Source organism: Salmo salar, chromosome 01 (genome assembly GCF_965601325.2).
Source record: "Salmo salar chromosome 01, fSalSal1, whole genome shotgun sequence".
Classification (NCBI taxonomy): Eukaryota; Metazoa; Chordata; class Actinopteri; order Salmoniformes; family Salmonidae; genus Salmo; species Salmo salar.
In genome coordinates, this window is record NC_138291.1 from 52,980,186 (window position 1) to 53,002,003 (window position 21,818).

The 21,818-nt window shown below is 41.7% G+C and overlaps 1 protein-coding gene across 2 annotated transcripts; it reads right to left on the reverse strand.

The window, feature by feature from the left end:
- Positions 1 to 3,321: 3,321 nt before the first annotated feature.
- LOC106604587 (PDZ and LIM domain protein 1) lies at positions 3,322 to 19,890 on the reverse strand. Of its 2 annotated transcripts, none has more exons than XM_014199376.3 (8): positions 19,638 to 19,890; positions 19,232 to 19,352; positions 16,586 to 16,737; positions 11,600 to 11,684; positions 10,454 to 10,641; positions 9,468 to 9,604; positions 7,980 to 8,094; positions 3,322 to 4,333 (listed from the first exon to the last, which is right to left on the reverse strand). In XM_014199376.3, the coding sequence occupies exons 2-8, from the start codon at positions 19,322 to 19,324 to the stop codon at positions 4,147 to 4,149; spliced, it is 957 nt and encodes a 318-aa protein (XP_014054851.2). In that variant the 5' UTR covers positions 19,325 to 19,352; positions 19,638 to 19,890; the 3' UTR covers positions 3,322 to 4,146. The 2 variants fall into 2 exon arrangements, with proteins under 2 accessions (XP_014054851.2, XP_014054859.2); XM_014199384.3 differs by having other exon boundaries at positions 19,575 to 19,890.
- Between the last annotated feature and the right edge of the window lie 1,928 nt (positions 19,891 to 21,818).

The following is a 21,818-nucleotide window of genomic DNA, read 5'->3' on the forward strand; positions in this document are numbered from 1 at the left end:
ATTGGGACAATTACATTTTTTGTTGTTGTTTTGGCTTTGTACTCCAGCACTTTGGATTTTAAATTATACAATGACTATGAGGTTAAAGTTCAGATGGTCAGCTTTCATTTGAGGCTGTTTTCCATCCATATCAGGTGAACTATCAGGTGAACCGTTTAGAAATTATAGAACTTTTTGTACATAGATACATTTCCCCAATTTTATTGGACCAAATTTGCTTATGTGTATTAGAGTAGGAAAAAGTTAAGTATTTGGTCCCATATTCATAGCACACAATGACTATATCAAGCTTTTGACTCTACAAATTTGTTAGTTGCATTTGCTGTTTGTTTGGTTGTGTTTCAGATTATTTTGTGCCCAATAGAAATGAATGGTAAATAACGTATTGTGTCATTCTGGAGTCACTTTTATTGTAAATAAGAATAAAATGTTTCTAAACACTTCTACATTAATGTGGATACCACCATGATTACAGATAATCCTGAATGAATCGTGAATAATGATGAGTGAGAAAGTTAGACGCAGAAATATCACACACCCCAAAAAATACTAACCTCTACTGTTATTGTAACGGTGAGAGGTTAGCATGTCTTGGGGGTATGATATAAAATGCTAACCTCTACTGTTATTGTAACGGTGAGAGGTTAGCATGTCTTGGGGGTATGATTTAAAATGCTAACCTCTACTGTTATTGTAATGGTAAGAGGTTAGCATGTCTTGGGGGTATGATATGTGTGCATTAATAAACAATACCATGCTGAGGGGTGGTAACATTCAAATAAAATCCAGCCCTGAAACGAAATCTGGGTTGAAAATGTATACATTAAAAAACAAATTTTACATTTAGATTTTAGTCATTTAGCAGACGCTCTTATCCAGAGCGACTTACAGTTGTGAATGCATACATTTCATGCATTTTTTTCTCCTTTTTTTTGTACTGCCCCCCCGTGGGAATCGAACCCACAACCCTGGCGTTGCACACACCATGTTGGCGTTGCAAACACCATGCTCTACCAACTGAGCCACAGTTCATATCATAGGAAAAGACACCACATTCACATGGATTTGCATGAAGTGGGCAGTTCAGATGTCACTTCAAGTCCAAATACACTGCTCAAAAAAATAAAGGGAACACTTAAACAACACAATGTAACTCCAAGTCAATCACACTTCTGTGAAATCAAACTGTCCAGTTAGGAAGCAACACTGATTGACAATAAATTTCACATGCTGTTGTGCAAATGGAATAGACAACAGGTGGAAATTATAGGCAATAAGCAAGACACCCCCAATAAAGGAGTGGTTCTGCAGGTGGTAACCACAGACCACTTCTCAGTTCCTATGCTTCCTGGCTGATGTTTTGGTCACTTTTGAATGCTGGCGGTGCTTTCACTCTAGTGGTAGCATGAGACGGAGTCTACAACCCACACAAGTGGCTCAGGTAGTGCAGTTCATCCAGGATGGCACATCAATGCGAGCTGTGGCAAGAAGGTTTGCTGTGTCTATCAGCGTAGTGTCCAGAGCATGGAGGCGCTACCAGGAGACAGGCCAGTACATCAGGAGACGTGGAGGAGGCCATAGGAGGGCAACAACCCAGCAGCAGGACCGCTACCTCCGCCTTTGTGCAAGGAGGAGCAGGAGAAGCACTGCCAGAGCCCTGCAAAATGACCTCCAGCAGGCCACAAATGTGCATGTGTCTGCTCAAACGGTCAGAAACAGACTCCATGAGGGTGGTATGAGGGCCCGACGTCCACAGGTGGGGGTTGTGCTTACAGCCCAACACCGTGCAGGACGTTTGGCATTTGCCAGAGAACACCAAGATTGGCAAATTCGCCACTGGCGCCCTGTGCTCTTCACAGATGAAAGCAGGTTCACACTGAGCACGTGACAGACGTGACAAAGTCTGGAGACGCCGTGGAGAACGTTCTGCTGCCTGCAACATCCTCCAGCATGACCGGTTTGGCGGTGGGTCAGTCATGGTGTGGGGTGGCATTTCTTTGGGGGACCGCACAGCCCTCCATGTGCTCACCAGAGGTAGCCTGACTGCCATTAGGTACCGAGATGAGATCCTCAGACCCCTTGTGAGACCATATGCTGGTGCGGTTGACCCTGGGTTCCTCCTAATGCAAGACAATGCTAGACCTCATGTGGCTGGAGTGTGTCAGCAGTTCCTGCAAGAGGAAGGTATAGATGCTATGGACTGGCCCGCCCGTTCCCCAGACCTGAATCCAATTGAGCACATCTGGGACATCATGTCTCGCTCCATCCACCAACGCCACATTGCACCACAGACTGTCCAGGAGTTGGCGGATGCTTTAGTCCAGGTCTGGGAGGAGATCCCTCAGGAGACCATCCGCCACCTCATCAGGAGCATGCCCAGGCGTTGTAGGGAGGTCATACAGGCACGTGGAGGCCACACACACTACTGAGCCTCATTTTGACTTGTTTTAAGGACATTACATCAAAGTTGGATCAGCCTGTAGTGTGGTTTTCCACTTTAGTTTTGAGTGTGACTCCAAATCCAGACCTCCATGGGTTGATAAATTGGATTTCGGTTGATTATTTTTGTGTGATTTTGTTGTCAGCACATTCAACTATGTAAAGAAAAAAGTATTTAATAAGATTATTTCTTTCATTCAGATCTAGGATGTGTTATTTTAGTGTTCCCTTTATTTTTTTGAGCAGTATATATCATATTTTGACTAAAACAATGACTTGACTTAAATCGTTGTGCAACATCATGGGTAAGCTCTGGCCATCGTCTTTCAACTCTAAAAAGTAGATATCTACTGGTGTGGGTGTTGAAGTAGGATGGGATATGTGGTGTATTGAGGTTGTGCCGCAGAGCATCATGGGGGTTGTAGGTGTTGAGATGAGCGCGTTCAGATAAATGGTTGAACTAATTCCTGTATCCCATCCATCATTATTGCATTGTTACAAAACCACGAGACAAAGGCACAAGCCTGTTGTGACTATCACCATGCTTACATCATAGAATTAATGTCCTGTAACCTGATGTTATAAGTGACTTAACCAAGTGGACAACCTGTTACGGTTATCAATGCAATGTGTGTTTTCATAATAAAAGTTTTAGGAAATTGAATAAAAACAGAAAGTAGTTCTAAATGTAGCTTATTTTTTGGGGGGGTTTATAAATAAATTGTCCCCAAAATATTGTTGGCAAATTGAAATTAAGAGGAGAAGTGTACATATATCAAATAAGAAGCTAATATTTGACCAATAATGAAAAGTCAGCTCTGAAGAACATTGTCCTAAAAACCCAACATTTATGCACACTTGATGAACCAACTAAACAAATGGTCACGGTTTGAGATTAAATATTTATTCAGTCATAATAATTACATTGATAGGTGCAAAGTAATTTGGAAGACCAATACAGCATTTTCACTATGAAAAGATGGAGCTCAGCAAAACATGAGAGTTTTGTTTATGATTCAGAGAATCCACCCAGAAGCAGGGCTACCAGAAGCCTGGATCCAACCACTATGAATGAGTCAAATCTAAGTACAGTCAGTCGCTACTGTATGTTCCTTGAAATAAGCTTGGTCACAGCCTGTTTGAGAAAACAAACCCAAAACATTTATTAGCCTACTGATTCAAATGCAAATGTTTTGGATTCCTTGAATTCAGACTAAACCATGTATGCCACACAAATTCATAGCATTTTTTGGTTCCTAAATGTATACACATGTGCAAATTATTATTTGACGAATAGCAAACCTCGTTAACATTGCATGCCTGGAAGTAACAGTATCCAGGCATAATACAATATAGCATTTTACAGTCTAGATTATAAACTAGGTGGTTTGAGCCCTGAATGCTGATTGGCTGACAGCCGTGGTATATCAGACCGTATACCACGGATATGACAAAACATTTCTTTTTACTGCTCTTATTATGTTGGTAACCAGTTTATAATAGCAATAAGGCACGAGGGTGTGTGGTATATGGCCGCAATGCGTCGTGCCCGAGAACAGCTCTTAGCCATGGTATATTGGCCATATACCACACCCTCTCGTGCCTTATTGCTTAAATGTGCCATCTTTAAATGCTGGAATGGTTTTCATGGCATCTTGAGACACTAATATGTCATGTGCAGTTTGAGGCCGTGTTCAATGAGCAGCTCTACTTGGGAAAGACAGTGACCACATCATAGCCTTCGGGTGGAGTCACTCGCTCACGTGCGTGTTTCTCACAGTAGATCTGGTCCTCCACAAAAAAATGTCCCTTCTGTTTCAGGTTGAGGTCACAATCTGAGCAGGTGTAGCACTCGGGGTGACGGAACTTGTCCCGTAACTTGACTACCATCCCCCTGTGTATGGGAAAGAAGAGATCACATACTAAATGGTTAGGTCAAATAAATAAATAAAAAAATCCGTAAAACTTATGAAAATCCTCTTCATAATGCATTATTTACGCAGTTATAATGCTTCATGAGCATGCACTATAAATGTATGACCTAGGCGCTCCTAAATATCTAACATTCATAAAGCATTATGAGAAGGCAGCATAATACCCCATGTAACAGTCTTATAATTAAGCAATAAGGTACGAGAGGGTGTGGTAAATTGCCAATATACCACCGCTAAAGACGGTTCTTACGCATGACGCAACGCGGAGTGCCTGGATACAGCCCTTAGTTGTGGTGTATTGGCCATATAGCACAAACCCGAGGGGCCTTATTGTTATTATAAACTGGTTACCAAGGTGATTAGAGCAGTAAAAAGCAATGGTGTCATACCCGTGGTATAGGGTCTGATATACCACGGCTGTCAGCCAATCAGCATTCAGGTCTCGAACCACCCAGTTTTAATGCTGTTAAAGCCCATACAGGTCATTAGCATGGCTAATAAGGAGGTATACATTATGAAGAGGGTATGAAGTGTTACAGGCTGACTACACCGCTCGCGTCGTGTGCGTTGCAAAATACATTTTGAAATCTATATTATTAAATTATTGCACCCACACTGCTCGCACGTGCCAATGAGCTTCTGCGTTGCCAAGGGCTAAAATAGAAGTCAGTTCTATTTGTGACGCAGAACACGCTGCAAGTCCAGCCTCTCCCATCTCCTCATTGGTTTATAGAAGCAGGCACCCACATGCCATCTCCTCATTGGTTAAACCCACGTGGGTGACTGAAGGACGAACGAGGTCAGTGGTGGTAATGCACCTAATTTATGAAAGTTGCCAATCGCAATAAAAAGTCAAGAGAAGAAAAAGCCTAGAAGGAGATGACTAGAAACGATTCGGTTGACCGTTTTATGTGTGGATTAAATGTCGGAGTAGAGGACCTTGTGCATTTCAGGTAAAATAATAACTCAATGTTTATATCCCAGGACAAATGAGCTAGCAACAGCAAGCTAGCTGGATAGGACAAATTAGCTAGCAAGTGAAATTGACTAAATGTTTAATGCTTTTCGACCTGTCCCCAAATTAATGTAATTGGTTCAGAGTTAGTTTTGATATTTTAACCTGCCTGTCGTGATCGCGTTTGGTGTGGGGGGACAAAATAAATGTATGCACGATGGCGCACACGCGCAGCCGGTTTGGGTTCAGTGTTATATCTAAATGTAAGACACACAAATGGTCTAAAATACATTAACATGTTCATAGAAGCATGTCCTTTTTCAGCTCAAAATAGTAAGACAAATTGAAACAGATGCAGTTTCTCCCTACCACACAGTGACTAACACCATTCCACCTTCTTGGATCATGATAGGCAAAACACCTAATCTTGTCACCCAATCCACCTTGAAGGTCACACAGAAGGCATGTCCTAGCACCCTTTAAGTGTCTCTTAAATTAACACTTCATAACCAAGAGTTAACAACCCCTCAAGTACATAGCTGTTGGCAGCATGCTCACAGCATGGCTCTATATCAGCCAATTGAATTGACATATGACAAAACACTTCTGAAGGGACATTCTAGAAGAAACCACAAGGAGTAGACAATTACCAGTAGGGAAAAAGTAAAAACGATAAGACTAAGATATTTCATTTTAGGGGGCTGTCATACGTTTCAACCAGTCAAATCACGTTCGTATGTATTCCTCAGAGATCCTAGAACGTAACCAGACTTCACTATATCATTAGGGGTGTAGTATATCCTATAGGACACCATATTTGGTCAGAGAGCGACGCCTTCATGTCACGCTGATGACGCGGGTGGTCTTCACTTGATCGACTCTAACTTAGTCAAATAAGCACCAATCAGGGTCAAACAAAGCTAGCTAGATAGCCAATGTGCTGGGCTTTACGGGAGTATCGGAAACCCTGTATCTGTTGCAAAATGTAGCTGCTAACCTTGTGCAACAGCAAGTCTTTTCCTTTTAGACAAAAATGAGTTATGAAGCTATGAAAACTGATTGTTTTGCAAATGTTGAACTTATAGTATCCCTATTAACGGCAGGTCATGTGCAAAAAAGCCACTTCAGAGCAAAAAAAATATATATATAAACATTTTTAAAAAAATCAGATCTGAGGATTCAGATTGAGGTCGCATATGAAATGCTGGAATTGCATCAGGATTGAGAACCACATATGAATGTGGAATAAATCGGAACCCAAAAGATCAGATTTCATGTGGTTTTTGCTGTTTACACATTTGGGGGAAAAAAAAAAGAAAAAAAAAAATCAGATATGCCAATAAATCGGAATTGGGCTGCCTGTGTAAATGCAGCCCATGAGACAGGGGGCTCTATTTTAACAAACCTAACACAATGGTAAATCTAAGCACTGTCGGTTTAAGCACTGGTGGTAGCGCTATAGGTCCGGAGGTGTGTCAGAAATATTTTAGCTATTTTCACAACAGGTCTTAGAAGCACAATAGCTGGCGCTAGTGCGAAAGTGCTGGGTTTTGATGAATAAACAAGTTGTAGGTGTGACAAGGGCTTGGCCACTCACTGGCCAATCAAGACACTCCATGGCTTAATACTGCATGCGTTCGTCTCAAGTTCTGTAGGTTATTGACAGTCTTTGCACTGTCATCAACTCCAATTCTTCTGGGAGCATGGAATATTCTTGTCCTAGTCCACTGTGGATGATACTACAGTTTATTAAATAGCATAGGCTACATTAACGAGTGATAGCAACAGTAAAAAAATAAAAAAAATCATCCAGTGTTTGCTTGGTGTTGACAGTCAACATTGAAATTGGCTTGAACCAGCCTTCATTAAAGTAGGAGAAGTGTAGCCTACCACCCTTACCTACGGGAAAATAACTTAAATGTTTCTAAATTCGAGAGTCACCGGGGATGTCCACTCACTGTTTTGTTGCTGCCAAACTTGAGCTTTTAATAAAGCTTTGATGATTAAGATTTATTTCAAAGCGGTCTCACAAGCCAAACCCATTATCAACCGTCTTGGCGAATGCATTGGGCACCAGCCCTTCTTGAGAAGAGAGGAGGCTTTGCTTGTTTTTTTTAATCCAATGAAATGGGGACTAAACAGTCATGTTTCTAAATATGAGGTTTATGGGCACTAAATCTCTCTTGTTCCATGTGCATTATGCATCACTGCTGGATAGGCCGCGCTTCCGCTGTCAAAATCCATGCAATTAACCATTTGCGTTACCGCTAAGATCAGCTTTCAGTTGGTCTTAAATATCCCACCTGTGCATACTGAAATTGACACTTTGGCGCACGTTTTTAAGGAGACACCTCAGATATTCCCACCACAGCGCAAGCATGTAACACAGGTAAATTACCAATCTGGGCGCTAGTGTTTGAAACTAGAAGAGAGCCGGCTTTAACAGGACGAAATTGCAAAGGAGCCTGTGTTTGACAATTGTGCTGGCTTAACGCTGGTCGAAAATAGAGCCCAGGTCCTGTGTTGATAAAGCATCTTAGTGTAGGAGTGCTGATCTTTGATCTCCTCGTCAAATCACTGTGAGCAAAATGAAAAGTTTACAACATTAGCATGAGATCACGATTGTTTGACTACTCATATGCTGTACTTACACAATCCCTGATCCACATTTGTCACAGATTGGTAACTTGTCTGCATTTCTCACTGTTGAGCCAATTTTTGTGGCAGGCGCTTTCACACTCTTAAAACCAGAGGTCTTATCAGGATCTGCAAACAAGAGGAGATACACGTTATCATGGTTTGTTAAGCCACAACACTGCCATAAAATATTTGGAAAACCCTATAAAATATGACAAAGGCTCTTTAAGAAACAAGATTCTCTGGTCTGATGAAACCAAGATTGAACTCTTTGGCCTGAATGCCAAGCGTCACATCTGGAGGAAACCAGGCACTGCTCATCACTTGGCCAATACTATCCCTACGGTGCAGCATGGTGGTGGCAGCATCATGCTATGGGGATGAACAGAGCAAAGTAATGACAGATCCTTGAAAACCTGCTCCAAAGTGCTCAGGATCTCAGACTGGGGCAAGGTTCACATTCCAACAGGACAACAACCCTAAGCACACAGCCAAGACAACGCAGGAGTGGCTTCAGGACAAGTTTCTGAATGTCCTTGAGTGGCCCAGCCAGAGCCTGTACTTGAACCAGATCAAACGTCTCTGGAGAGACCTGAAAACAGATGTGTAGCCACACTCCCCATTCAACTTGACAGAGCTTGAGAGGATCTGCAGAGAAAAATGGGAGATACTTTCCAAAAACAGGTGTGACAAGCTTGTAGCGTCATACCCAAGAAGACTTGAGGCTGTATTCGCTGCCAAAGGTGCTTCAACAAAGTACTGAGTAAAGGGTCTGAATACTTATGTAAATGTGATTTCAGTTTTTTTTGTCATTATGGGGTATTGTGCAATGATTGATTGGGGGGGGGGGGGACTATTTAATCCATTTTGGAATACGGCTGTAACGTAACCAAATGTGGAAAAAGCCAGGAGGTCTGAATACTTTCCAAATGCACTGTATACACTGAGTGTACAAAACATTAAGGACACCTTAATATTCAGTTGCACCTCCCCCCTTTTTCCTTCAGAACAGCCTCAATTTGTTTGGGCATGGACTCTACAAGGCATCGAAAGCATTACACTGGGATGCTGGACCATGTTGACTCCAATGCTTCCCACAGTTGTGTCAAGTTGGCTGGATGTCCTGTGGGTGGTGGACCATGCTTGATACACACAGGAAAATGTTGAGTGTGAAAAATCCACCAGCGTTGCAATTCTTGGCGAAAACCGGTGTGCCTGGCACCTACTACCATACCTTGTTTTAAGGCACTTAAATATTTTGTCTTGCCCATTCACCCTCTCTGAATGGCACACAAACTATCCAATGTTTCAAGGCTTAAAAATCCCTCTTTAACCTGTCTTCTCCCCTTCATCTACACTGATTGGTGGATTAAGTGACATCAATAAGGGATCATAGCTTTCAACTGGATTCACCTGGTCAGTCTGTCATGGAAAGAGCATGTGTCCTTAATGTTTTGTACACTCAGTGTAAATATCAGCTGCATGTGTGTGTGAATAAGTACCTGACTCCAGAATCTCCTGCAGCACTTTGAATGAAGCTGACTGTCGAGGAGGCTCATCAGCCTCTTGGTTTTCCTGCAGCATTTTGTAGACCTCAGAGTCTGCCACTATTGGTGGCAGAAAACCGGAGGGATCTGGGCTGAAAAACAAATTACCACAATCAATACTAGTTTACATACAATGAGTCCAATACTACACAGGCGTAGTCAAATCACGGACAAACAAATGATGGTGATGGGGCCTCACACATCGCTATGTTTCCTTGAGCCACAGCTGAAGTTGAGTTTGACTTACTGTAACGCATACTGTAAGCATTTAACAAGGGAAAATGCAGTACATTCTGCTACAGTAAGACACATCGTCACTTGAAAAACATTACCCAGTGGGTAAAACCAATAGCTCCCCGAAATATCTGCATTGACCCTTTTCACACGAATCTCTTCTGACTCATCACATTTTTACATTTACATTTAAGTCATTTAGCAGACGCTCTTATCCAGAGCGACTTACAAATTGGTGCATTCACCTTATGATATCCAGTGGAACAACGACTTTACAATAGTGCATCTAAATCTTTTAAGGGGGGGGGGGGGGGTTAGAAGGATTACTTTATCCTATCCTAGGTATTCCTTAAAGAGGTGGGGTTTCAGGTGTCTCCGGAAGGTAGTGATTGACTCCGCTGTCCTGGCATACGTTGCTGTTACTGTTTATTATCTATCCCGTTGCCTAGTCACTTTGTCCCTACCTACATATCTACCTCAACTACCTCGTACCCCTGCACATTGACTCTGTACTGGTACCCCGTGTATATAGCCAAGTTATCTTTACTCATTGTGTATTTATTGCTGGTGTTCTATTTTTTTTTTCTCTCTGCATTGTTGGGAAGAGCCCATACGTAAGCATTTCACTGTTAGTCTACACCAGTTGTTTACGAATTATGCGACAAATACAATTGACGTTATTACAACCAGCTGGGATAGATCCTTACATGGTGCTGGGCTCATTAGCAGCAGTGCCGATGGTTTTCACGTCATCCATGGTCGCGTTGAAGTCCTTGATATTCTCTGAGGAGTACAGACCGGCAGGGTTGTTGTACTGATTGGTTACCACCTTGGGGCCGAACCCAGCGAATGGCAGGGCGCTCCTGTTGTGGGTGGAACCTATGCGTTTCACCTCCTGCAAGTTGTAGCCAGGGATACAGAAAGTAACGCGTACTGGAAAAAAAGTATTATATTCTAAATATAACTCAACTTTCAATGCCATCGCTCACACACATGCCTTGATAGAAATAGTATGACAGTTACTTGACTAATTTGTGGATATTAGAGGTAAAGAATAGCATTGTCAAAAGGTTATTTGGGTACCGCCTCAATATCATAATAGCGGTAAACAAGGGGCCGGCCGAGACAAAATACAGTGAGCACACCATGCAGCACACCATTACTGTACGCAGTTAGTGAAAATACAAAATACCTTCAAATCTAGCTCATGCTCCATGCATATTTTCACAAAGACATAAAAAAAGTGGCAATTTGGCACACTGGCGGTGGCTCCACACAACAAATAAATGCATCACACTGATTATCCAATGAAATTATTTAGAGAGGCGAGTTACCCGAAAGCTTTGTAGCACACCAGTGCTTTATTTGCCATGTTTTGCTAATTCACTCACACATCGTTACTCTCGCACATCTCAGGGGTGTGTGGCTGGGTTGTCAATAAAGTGAGAAATAAAGTGGCCCCATTAGCTTTCTGGAAACTCACCCCAGGTCATTTGTTGGATTCATTAAGAAACAAAAATAACCAAGTGAAACAACATCTAAAACAGCTTGTATAAGTAAAACATTTTTCTATGTATTCTGTGACCAAAATGCACTAGGTTTGTGACATCCCTGAAAGCTGTGGAGCACTGACAAAGCACATGCTTCCTACATTAATTCACACTTTGGTCTCAATTTTCCATTCAGTAAGCAGGAACTGAGTCTTGCATCAGAACTTGGCTGATAAAACTATGGTCACCTAGGGAATAATCTGTTGAGAAGTAAACAATGACAGGGACATACCCATAAGTCAACTTAATGCCTCATTTCCTAAAGCCATCTTTGGTCTGAGTGAAGTAGGATGTAAGATATACCTGTGGCTCAGATGCAAGATTCATCTTGTAAGAGTTGGTCTTTCCTTCCTCAGAAGAGAGCGGTGACCACATTTTAAATTCGGATCTAAAAGACAGTCAAACACAGTATTCAGACTTGCAATAAACAACATTCAGACATACAACTAACAATACTCAGACTTGCAATGAATAGAGATATCCAAAATATAATAAAAATGAGTACGGAGCAGTCCTCAAACGTGTTGATGGGACAACACCCATTTCTAAATAACCTATTTTGAGAAAGTACCACTGCACAACAGAGTTATGCCATGTTATAAAACTAAGTTTGATTGATAGCCGTTAGTTATTAACCATAATTAACTCCAAATGCCATGATGCCATAATTACATTTCAAGTATCAACTCCAACAGAAAAAAAGCATCTCGACATGATTTACCCGTTTCTTGCCTAGTATTTTGTTTGGTACAGCGGGGGTTAATATAATCCTCACTGTGTGCCTATTCAACATGTTTCAGGTTTTATTTGCAATCTCCATGCATATGAACGTGACAAGACTGACAGCTTCTCTGATCCTGGCAAATGTATTTTTCGGGATCATTATAATGGAAACGAAGGTAAGGAAAAAAGGAAACGTACATACTTTGCTATCATTTCAGCTGCTTAATGTGATTGTGTTAGCTTTAGTTGGCTAGCTAGCAAGCAAAGGAGAAGTAATGTTAGTTTAGCTATCCTCCATAAAGATTTTATTGACAATCAGCTGGTTGTTGCCCATTTATAAATTATTTCTAAAATCTTCAATTAAGTTATTGTCTGCCATCATTGAACCTCTACTAGCTAGCTATATGCCAATGATTTGTTTAGCATGTGGAATTAATAGAATGAACAACTGGTGGAAGGATAAAATAAAGTGTACTCATTCAAATAATGCTAATGAAAACGTTTTTTTTTTTTATTATGTTGGCAACCGTTTTATAAAAGCAATAGATGGGTTAGCTGACAAGTCACGAAAACGATGTGTGCGTTTCCATGGGGCAGATGTCAGCATGATGTTGTGATTCTGGATGGCCAGATTGCTAGCAAAAATGCCAAGAAACTGATTTGTGGGTAATCGTCAGTGGCTCATTTCAGCACGTTTCATCTCGTTCTTTATAGCATGTCTTGTTTTGAGGTGTTTTGACTGATTTCATGTCAATGCTAATATGGCCCCCCCAAAAATATTTGCTAGCTAGCTAACCAACAACTGTAATGATGTATTTGAGAGACAATGCTTATTGTGCAAATGTATGTTTTCAATAAACATTGGAGACGAAATATAACTAACATGTTGTCAACAATCCAAGCCAACCCAGTCTGTTTTTCCCCATCGTAACGCACGCATCAGTTTTGTTGCTAAACAACCAACCCATCTATAAAAGGCATGAGAACCTGGGAATTATCGTTTGATGACTCCCTCCAGGAAGATAGCGCCGACGGAGATGGCAGCATCACAACTAGCATTTAGCAATCTTTGCAGTATTTTTTTAATTTTTTATGTACTATATTTTACATTATTAGTTCAGGAAATGTTTTGTGTCATTACATACAGCCGGGAAGAACTATTGGATATTAGAGCAACGGTAACTCACCAGAACTACCAGCATTACTACAAGGAATAGGACTTCCCTGGAGCGGATAAATTGCTCTGGGGAGAGTGAACAAAGTAACTTATTCCAGAGGCCAACCCCCCCCAAAAAAATAGCCAGCGGAGGAGAGGCACTCGAGGTGGCCTGCTGGTTCGACTTAGGAGGCGCGCACACACACCCACTGCTTCCGAGTAGATTCCTCGCTAATGTTCAGTCTTTGGATAACAAAGTTGATGAGCTTAGAGCAAGAATTTCATTCCAGAGAGACATCGGGGCCTGTAAGATACTTTGTTTCATGGAAACATGGCTCTCTCGGGATACTCTGTCGGAGTTGGTAAAGCCAGCAGGATTCTCGGTACATCTCGCAGACAGGAATAAATAACTCTCAGGGAAGCAGAAGGGCGTGTTTCATGATTAACGACTCATGGTGTAATTCTAGGAACATACAAGAACTCAAGTCCTTTTGTTCACCCAACCTAGAACACCTGACAATCAAATGCTGACCATATTATCGCACAAGAGAATCCTCCTCCGTCATTGCCACGGCCGTTTACAACCCCCCCTCAAGCCGATACCATGACAGCCCTTAAAGAACTTCTGTGGACTTTATGCAAACTGGAAACCACATATCAGGAGGCTGCATTTATTGTAGCTGGGGATTTTAACTAAGCAAATTTGAGGACTAGGCTGCCGAAGTTCTATCAACAGATCGACTGTACTACTCGTGCTGCTAAGACTCCTGACCATTGCTATTCAAACTTCCCGAATGCTTACAAGGCGCCCCCCCCCCCCTTTCGGCAAATTTGACCACGACTCCCATCTTGCTCATCCCTTCCTATTAGGCAGAAACTCAAACAGGAAGTACCCGTGCTAAGAACTATGCAACGCTGGTTGGACCTATCGAAATCCACACTTCAGGATTGTTTTGATCACGCAGACTGGGATATGTTCCGGGGTAGCTTGCGAAAATAATCTAGACGCATACAGTGACTGAGGTTATAAGGAAGTGTATAAGAGATGTAGTACCCACTGTGACTATTAAAACCTACCCTAACCAGAAACTGTGGATAGATGGTAGCATTCGCGCAAAACACCGCATTTAACCATGGCAAGGTGACTGGGAATATGGCAGAATATAAACAGTGCAGTTATTCACTCCACAATGCAATTAAACAAACTAAACGTCAGTATAGAGATAAAGTGAAGTCGCAATTCAACGGCTTAGACACGAGACGTATGTGGCAGGGAGTACAGACCATCACCGACTACAAAAGGAAAACCAGCCACGACGCCAAGACCGACGTCTTGCTTCCAGACAGGCTAAACACATTCTTTGCACACTGAGGATAACACAGTGCCACCGACACGGCCCGCTACCAAGGACTGGGGGCTCTCCTTCTCCGTAGCCGACGTGGGTAAAACATTTATACGCGTTAACCCTCGCAAGGCTGCCGGCACAGACGGCATCCCTATTCGCATCCTCAAAGCATACGCAGACCAGCTGGCTGGTGTGTTTACGGACATATTCAATCTCTCCCTATCCCAGTCTGCGGTCCCCACATGCTTCAAGATGGCCACCATTGTTCCTGTACCCAAGAAGGCAAAGGTAACTGAATTGAATGACTAATCGCCCCCGTAGCACTCACCACTGTCATCATGAAGTGCTTTGAGACTAGTCAACTATCATATGACCTCTACCTTACCTGCCACCCTAGACCCACTTCAATTTGCTTACCGCCTCAATAGATCCACAGACGATGCAATCGCCATCACTCTGCCCTATCCCATCTGGACAAGAGGAATACCTATGTAAGAATGCTGTTGATTGACTATAACTCCGCATTCAACACCATAGTACCCTCCAAGCTCATCATTAAGCTCGAGGCCTGGGTTTGAACCCCACCCTGTGTAACAGGGTCCTGGACTTCCTGACGGGCCGCCACCAGGTGGTGAAGGTAGGAAACATCCCTTCCACTCTGCTGATCCTCAACACTGGGGCCCCAACAAGGCTGCATGCTCAGCCCCCTCCTGTACTCCCTGTTCATCCATGACTGCGTGGCCAAGCATGCATCCAACTCAATCATCGGGTTTGCAGATGACAACAGTAGTAGGGTTGATTACCAACGATGAGAGCCTACAGGGATGAGGTGAGGGCTCTGGGAGTGTGGTGCCTGGAAAACATCTTCTCACTCAACGTCAACAAAAGGAGACGATTGTGGACTTCAGGAAACAGAGGGTGCACCCCCCTATCTACATAAATGAAACCGCAGTGGAGAAGGTAGAAAGCTTCAAGTTCCTCGGCGTACACGTCACTGACAAACTGAAATGGACCACCCACACAGAGTGGTGAAGAAGGCGCAACAGAGCCTCTTCAACCTCAGGAGGCTAAAGAAATTTGGCTTGTCACCCAAAACGCTCAAACTTTTACAGCTGCACAATTGAAAGCATCCTGTCGGGCTGTATCACCACCTGGTATGGCAACTGCACCGCCCGCAACCACAAGGCTCTCCAGAGGATGGTATGGTCTGCCCAACGCATTACCGGGGGCAAACTACCCGCCCTCCAGGACACCTACAGCACCCGATGTCACAGGAAAGCCAAAAAGATTATCAAGGACATCAACCACCCCGCTATCATCCAGAATGTGACGTCAGTACAGGTGCATCAAAGTTGGGACCGAGAGACTGAAAAACAGCTTCTATCTCATGGCCATCAGACTGTTAAACAGCACAGAGGCTGCTGCCTATAGGCATAGACTAGAAATCACTGGCCACTTTAAGGATTGGAGCACTAGTCACTAATAATGTTTACATATCTGGCATTACTCATCTCATATGTATATACTGTATTCTATACCTTAGTCCGTTCCGCTCTGACGTTGCTCGTCCATATCTGTAAAAAGTCTTAATTCATTCCTATTTAGATTTGTGTGTATATGTTGTGTAATTTGTTAGATTCATTACCTGTTAGATACTACTGCACTGTCAGAGCTAGAAGCCCAAGCATTTCACTACACCAGAAATAACATCTGCTAATCATGTGTATGTGACCAATAAAATGTGATTTGATTTCCTAACAGCTGTTTCCCGCTTTCGCCTCGGGCTTAAGAACAGCCCTTAGTCGTTAGTTATCACACGATAATCCCCGGGTTCTCATGCCTTATTGCTTAAACACATACATGAAGTTGGTACATCAACATTTAATCTCAGACCTAAACAAATCCAAGATGGACCCTCCTTCCCCCTTTAACAATATGAACCACACAAATCTGTATCCCTTACATATAACCACATCAGGTGTAAAAGAGTTGGTCCATGACTCAGTGCTTTTTAAACTCATCCGAGTCTATGGAAAGCTGCAACACGTCCATGCAACTCCCTACCGGTCAATAGAAAGGACCATTTCCTCTAAGCAGCCCTTGATCTTGTTCTGTGCCTGCAGGTGAGTCATGTTCTCAGTGGGCTCTCCGTCTATGGCCAGGATCTGATCCCCGATACACAGATTGGCCTGTGCAGCCCTACTGCCATGAGTGACCTGAAACATACAGTACATCATAATCATCAGCATCAACATACTTATCAAATTTTAAACTGAGTAATCTGGGATTAATCTATGACATTTCAGGAGAACAAGGCTCATTTGGCAAAACGTGTGTGTGTCTCATGGCAGGTTGTTATGTGGTAAACATGGGTGCAGTCTCAGTTGTTGTCAGAAAGAATTTGTAACACTTGATGATGGTGACTAAGAATTCAAAAGGATGTCTGAGAAATTTAAGAAATAGCAAGAATCTGTTTTACAATCACACCCATGGTTGGGTAGGTTAGGTTATTTTCTAAATGTAATCCGTTACTTGTTTCCTTTCCAAAATAGTAATCAAAAATGTTACTTTTGGATTACCCTAACTCAGTAACATAATCTGATTACTTTCAGTTACTTTTGCATTACTTTTCCTTTAAGAGGCATTTGAAGACGACAAAAAGAATCCATCAAACGCGTTTGGTGTTGGCGTTTTTCGTCATGAATCTTGTTCTGGAGGCAGCTCTGCAGTGGTCACTAGCTGGCACAGCCACAAAGTCATAAAATCTGCTTTTAAACCTAACCCCACTGCTAACCCTAATGCCTAACCTTAAAAAAAGCTTTTTGGTATTATTCTATTTAGCTAATTTTGACTTTCCAACTGACCCATCTAGTGGAAATCACTCAGTTCTGCCTCAAGAACAAGACTCATCCCAATAAACGTCAACCTGTGCGTTATCATAGTGGACTGATTTGTGGCCAGACTTGCTCGCTCAGGTTGAACAAATTTACATTTGGGTTATTTTTTTCAATAGTGAATTGAATGTCATTGAGAAAACAGAAAGGTGTCATAACATATTTTTCTGCAAAATTCTTTCAGAATTCAAAAGTAATCCAATAAATAATAACATTTTCAAAAGTATCAATAATCTGATTACAATATGTTTTGCTGGTAAATTAACGATTAAATGATACTTTTTTGTAATCAGATTACATGTAATCAGTTACTCCCCAAACCTGAACACACCTAATCATATTGTTTGTGGTCAAAGATAAGAGTTTGCATAGCTGTCATTCATTTGGTTACATCTAAAACACTTCAAAGGGTTCATGTCCTTTATACTTAAGCCCTCAATACACCTTGCCAGTGTTTCCTCAATATGTACTTCTGAGACAACCATGTGTGCTAAGCATTGAGGACAAATATTGACATTTTAGTCATTTATCAGACAGTGATTTACAGGATCAATTATGATTAAGTGCCTTGCTCAAGGACACAGTGGCAGATTTATCACCTAGTCTGCCCAGGGATTCGAACCAGCAACCTTAACCGCTAGACTACCTGCCACCCAAATATTATTTAGGTTGGGGAAGACAGAGCAGCTCAGTGCTATGAAAATCTAGGAGAAACACTGCAGTCTCAAGGCATGTGATGTCTTGCTCTTCAGTTGTTCTGTGGGTGTTAGAGTAGACAATCCATAGATTAAGGCTGTACATTGCAATATGAATGTCAATATGCACAATAGGCTGGACAATGAGGTAATTTCCCACAGTCATAGTAAGGACTAACACACTAATATTTGTGTAAACTGTTTAAAGTTATGTTCTGTGGGTGTCACTGAGTAGACTGATACCACATTCATTCATCCACAATCCATAGGTACGGCTGTACAGTGAAATAAAGTGTGCCAGAAATGAAATTCAGCAGTCTAATAAATCCACAGTGCAATTTCAAGTAACTAATTAGTATTGTATTATTTATTTAACATTCCAACCTTATTTAGCATTATCTAGTCCAAATTTGGTATGATTTCAAATATGTGCATTACGTTCAGTAACCAGGTTTCCATCCAACCTTTTTATGTTGGATAAAAACATGTCATGACAGGCCAGATGGAAAACGGAAAATTTTTCGGTTAACTTTCCAAATATCAACAAAACAAAATGGACAAGGTGGTATCTTTTGGTGTTGGTAAAATTATTATGACAGAAATGTCGGTGGAAATGTTTTTATGTGCACATTTTGATATAATAACCATCATATTGAAGTACATTTTGACACGCGATGACATGTGGTCCTCCCACTACGACTCTTCAGGAAAGCATGGAGTATATTAAGCTACAGACTAAATAAATGATTAACTTCACAGGGTGGTGAGCTTGATGCTACTTTCCAATAAATATTGAGGGTCTTATTCTGGTGACATGTAAATCAATGCTTAGTTGCCATTTGACAAATAACATTAATCTCGCTCTTCAGTCCATAATAATACTCTCATTAAGTATGTAGGCTATAGCGCACTTGGCAAAACACTCCCTATATGATTCAATAACAAAAACATGTGGAGAAAAAAAATCTGTAGAGTTAAATGTGATGGAAACCCCTTCAAATTATATATTTTTTTTTTCCGGTACATGACAATTTAACGCAAAATGTATGTTTATACGCCACCGGACAAGGCCAGATGCAGTTACATTGTAACAAAAGTGACAGATTCTCTGAAACACTTACCCGCGAGATAGTCAAGGGTTGTTCAAAATCCTTCCCACCAACTAGACGGAATCCCCACGGTCCAGGACCTTGCACGACAACTCGTAGAGGCATAGCCTTCTTCCAAACTGGCTGAAACCGACTTTAAAAATACAAATTCTTAGACAGCCTGTCCTGCCAGATATGACATTTGTTATCAAAATGAACAAACTTCGAGGAGGCTACTTTGTAGCTAAAAGGAAAGGAGCGGTTACTATGGCAAAGCTGAGCGAATCGTTTTAGAAGTTTCCACGCCGATAAGTGCGGATCTCCTAAATTTGTTCAAGGATGCGCCATAACGTCGTCACACTATATGCAAGTTTACCATTTATGGTTGAGACATATCACAGGATGTGGAATGTGCCACTCCCAAAACTTGAATTCCTACCATTCGCTCCACTTAGTAGGCTACTGCCGACAAACTGAAACATGTCCCCGTGAGTGTAGGCCTATTCTAGACTTTTGCATTGTAAGTCATCAACAATGTGAGAACATCATTATAAGGTCCAGGCAATACCTGCCAAATTTAAGGTGATATGTTAACTTTTTTTTATAAAAGCATGGAACACTTGCTGCTTTTTTACACTAAGCTGTTAACATCATTCAGCTAATGTAGCTGCCTACCTAACATCAACAAGCGTGATGTAGCGCAACAATTAAAAATAGACACCAAAAGTAAAGTTCCCGGCGATCATAGCGATCTGACTCCCCCCTTCTGTCTGAACTTGGAATATTCCTGTTCGCGGGCTTTGGCCACTGACCCTCAACCTGGTTGTTCTGTTCTGCGTTGTGTACTATTCTAATAATTTGAAGTGTGATGGAATAACCATTTTAACTCTCCTACACTAAATTCACGAAAATACGAAGTATACATGCAGTAGACACTATTTCTGTGCAGTGATGCCAATTTAGCAATTTTGTTGCTAGATTTAGCAACTTTTCAGACTACCCTGGCAACTTTTTTTTCAAACAGCACCTAGCAACAAATTTAGCTACTTTTACAAATTTATTTGGAACTTTTAGCAACTTTTGAAAAGTGACTCAAACGCTAAAATGCACGCAATTTCCCTCTAAATGACAAAAACGATGTTCTGTCACACACTCAGTCACAACACACGTGCCTGGATGCAAAAGTGCGTTGTGAGTGACGTCAGTAGCAGGGGCTCAGCTCGTGCACAGGCAGCAGCAGGCCAGCAGCAATTTCAGCAAATTGCAAATCATTGTTGGCTGACTGCAGCAGCAGTAGTACGGGTTCGACAAGCCAAACCCAATGAATATAGTTGCTCATGATTGTTTGATCTTGAGCAGAACTTACAACATCAATCAACATGTCTCAATCAAAATTGTACAGAAAAGAGTGGGAGTCTGTACCTGAACAAATGTCAAATCATATTTTTTGCCGAGCTGGCCAGTCAATTTGAGTAACGTTATTGTGTATTCAACGTAATGACATCACAACGTCATTTAACAACAAATCAACGGTGGGTCAGAAGTTTACATACACTCAATTAGTATTTGGTAGCATTGCATTTAAATTGTTTAACTTGGGTCAAACGTTTCGGGTAGCCTTCCACAAGCTTCCCACAATAAGTTGGGTGAATTTTGACCCATTCTTCCTGACCGAGCTGGTGTAACTGAGTCAGGTTTGTAGGCCTCCTTGCTCGCACACGCTTTTTCAGTTCTGCCCACAAATTTTGTATGGGATTGAGGTCAGGGCTATTGTGATGGCCACTCCAATACCTTGACTTTGATGTCCTTAAGCCATTTGCCACAACTTTGGAATTATGCTTGGGGTCATTGTCCATTTGGAAGACCCATTTGCGACCAAGCTTTAACTTCCTGACTGATGTCTTGAGATGTTGCTTCAATATATCCACATAATTTTCCTCCTCATGGTGCCATCTATTTTGTGAAGTGCGCCAGTACCTCCTGCAGCAAAGCACCCTCACAACATGATGCTGCCACCCCTGTGCTTCACGGTAAAATATGTATTCAGTATAGACAAGAAAAATACAACAATGTGTGTGTTATTAGTTTAAGCACACTATGTTTGTCTATTGTTGTGACTTAGATGAAAATCAGATCAAATTTGATGACCAATTTAAGCAGAAATCCAGGTAATTCCAAAGGGTTCACATACTTTTTCTTGTCACTGTATTCTCCCCAGCTGTAAGATCTCTAGACAACGTCATTGTGCATTTTCCCAACACCTCCTACTTGGAGGTCTGAGCAGAACAGCATCAAAACAAATGTCCACCTATAACACAACAGCAATGTCAAATCTGTTCTCTTGTATGATTTGGAGTGTTGCTGGGTTGTCTAGAATGACATGAGAGGGATGGAGTCTTTCAGCAATGGATGTCTCAACAGAGTCTGCTGCATCTTCTGACCGAATAAAATTCCCTACAGTAAGCTATACAAGAAGACAGGTTGCCTAAATGTCACATCAAATCAAAGTTTATTTGTCACGTGCGCTGAATACATTAGGTGTAGACCTTACAGTGAAATGTTTACTTACAGGCTCTAACCAATAGTGCAAAAAAAGGTATTAGGTGACCATAGGTAGGTA

Coding starts and splice junctions, on each gene's coding strand:
- LOC106604587 (XM_014199376.3), bottom strand. CDS start 19,324: ATGCCTCTACGAGTTGTCGTGCAAGGTCCTGGACCGTGGGGATTCCGT. Junction 8,095..9,467: donor GCAGGAGATTCTGGAGTCAG/GTACTTATTCAC, acceptor TCTTGTTTGCAG/ATCCTGATAAGACCTCTGGT. Junction 4,334..7,979: donor AAATGTGGATCAGGGATTGT/GTAAGTACAGCA, acceptor TCCCATACACAG/GGGGATGGTAGTCAAGTTAC.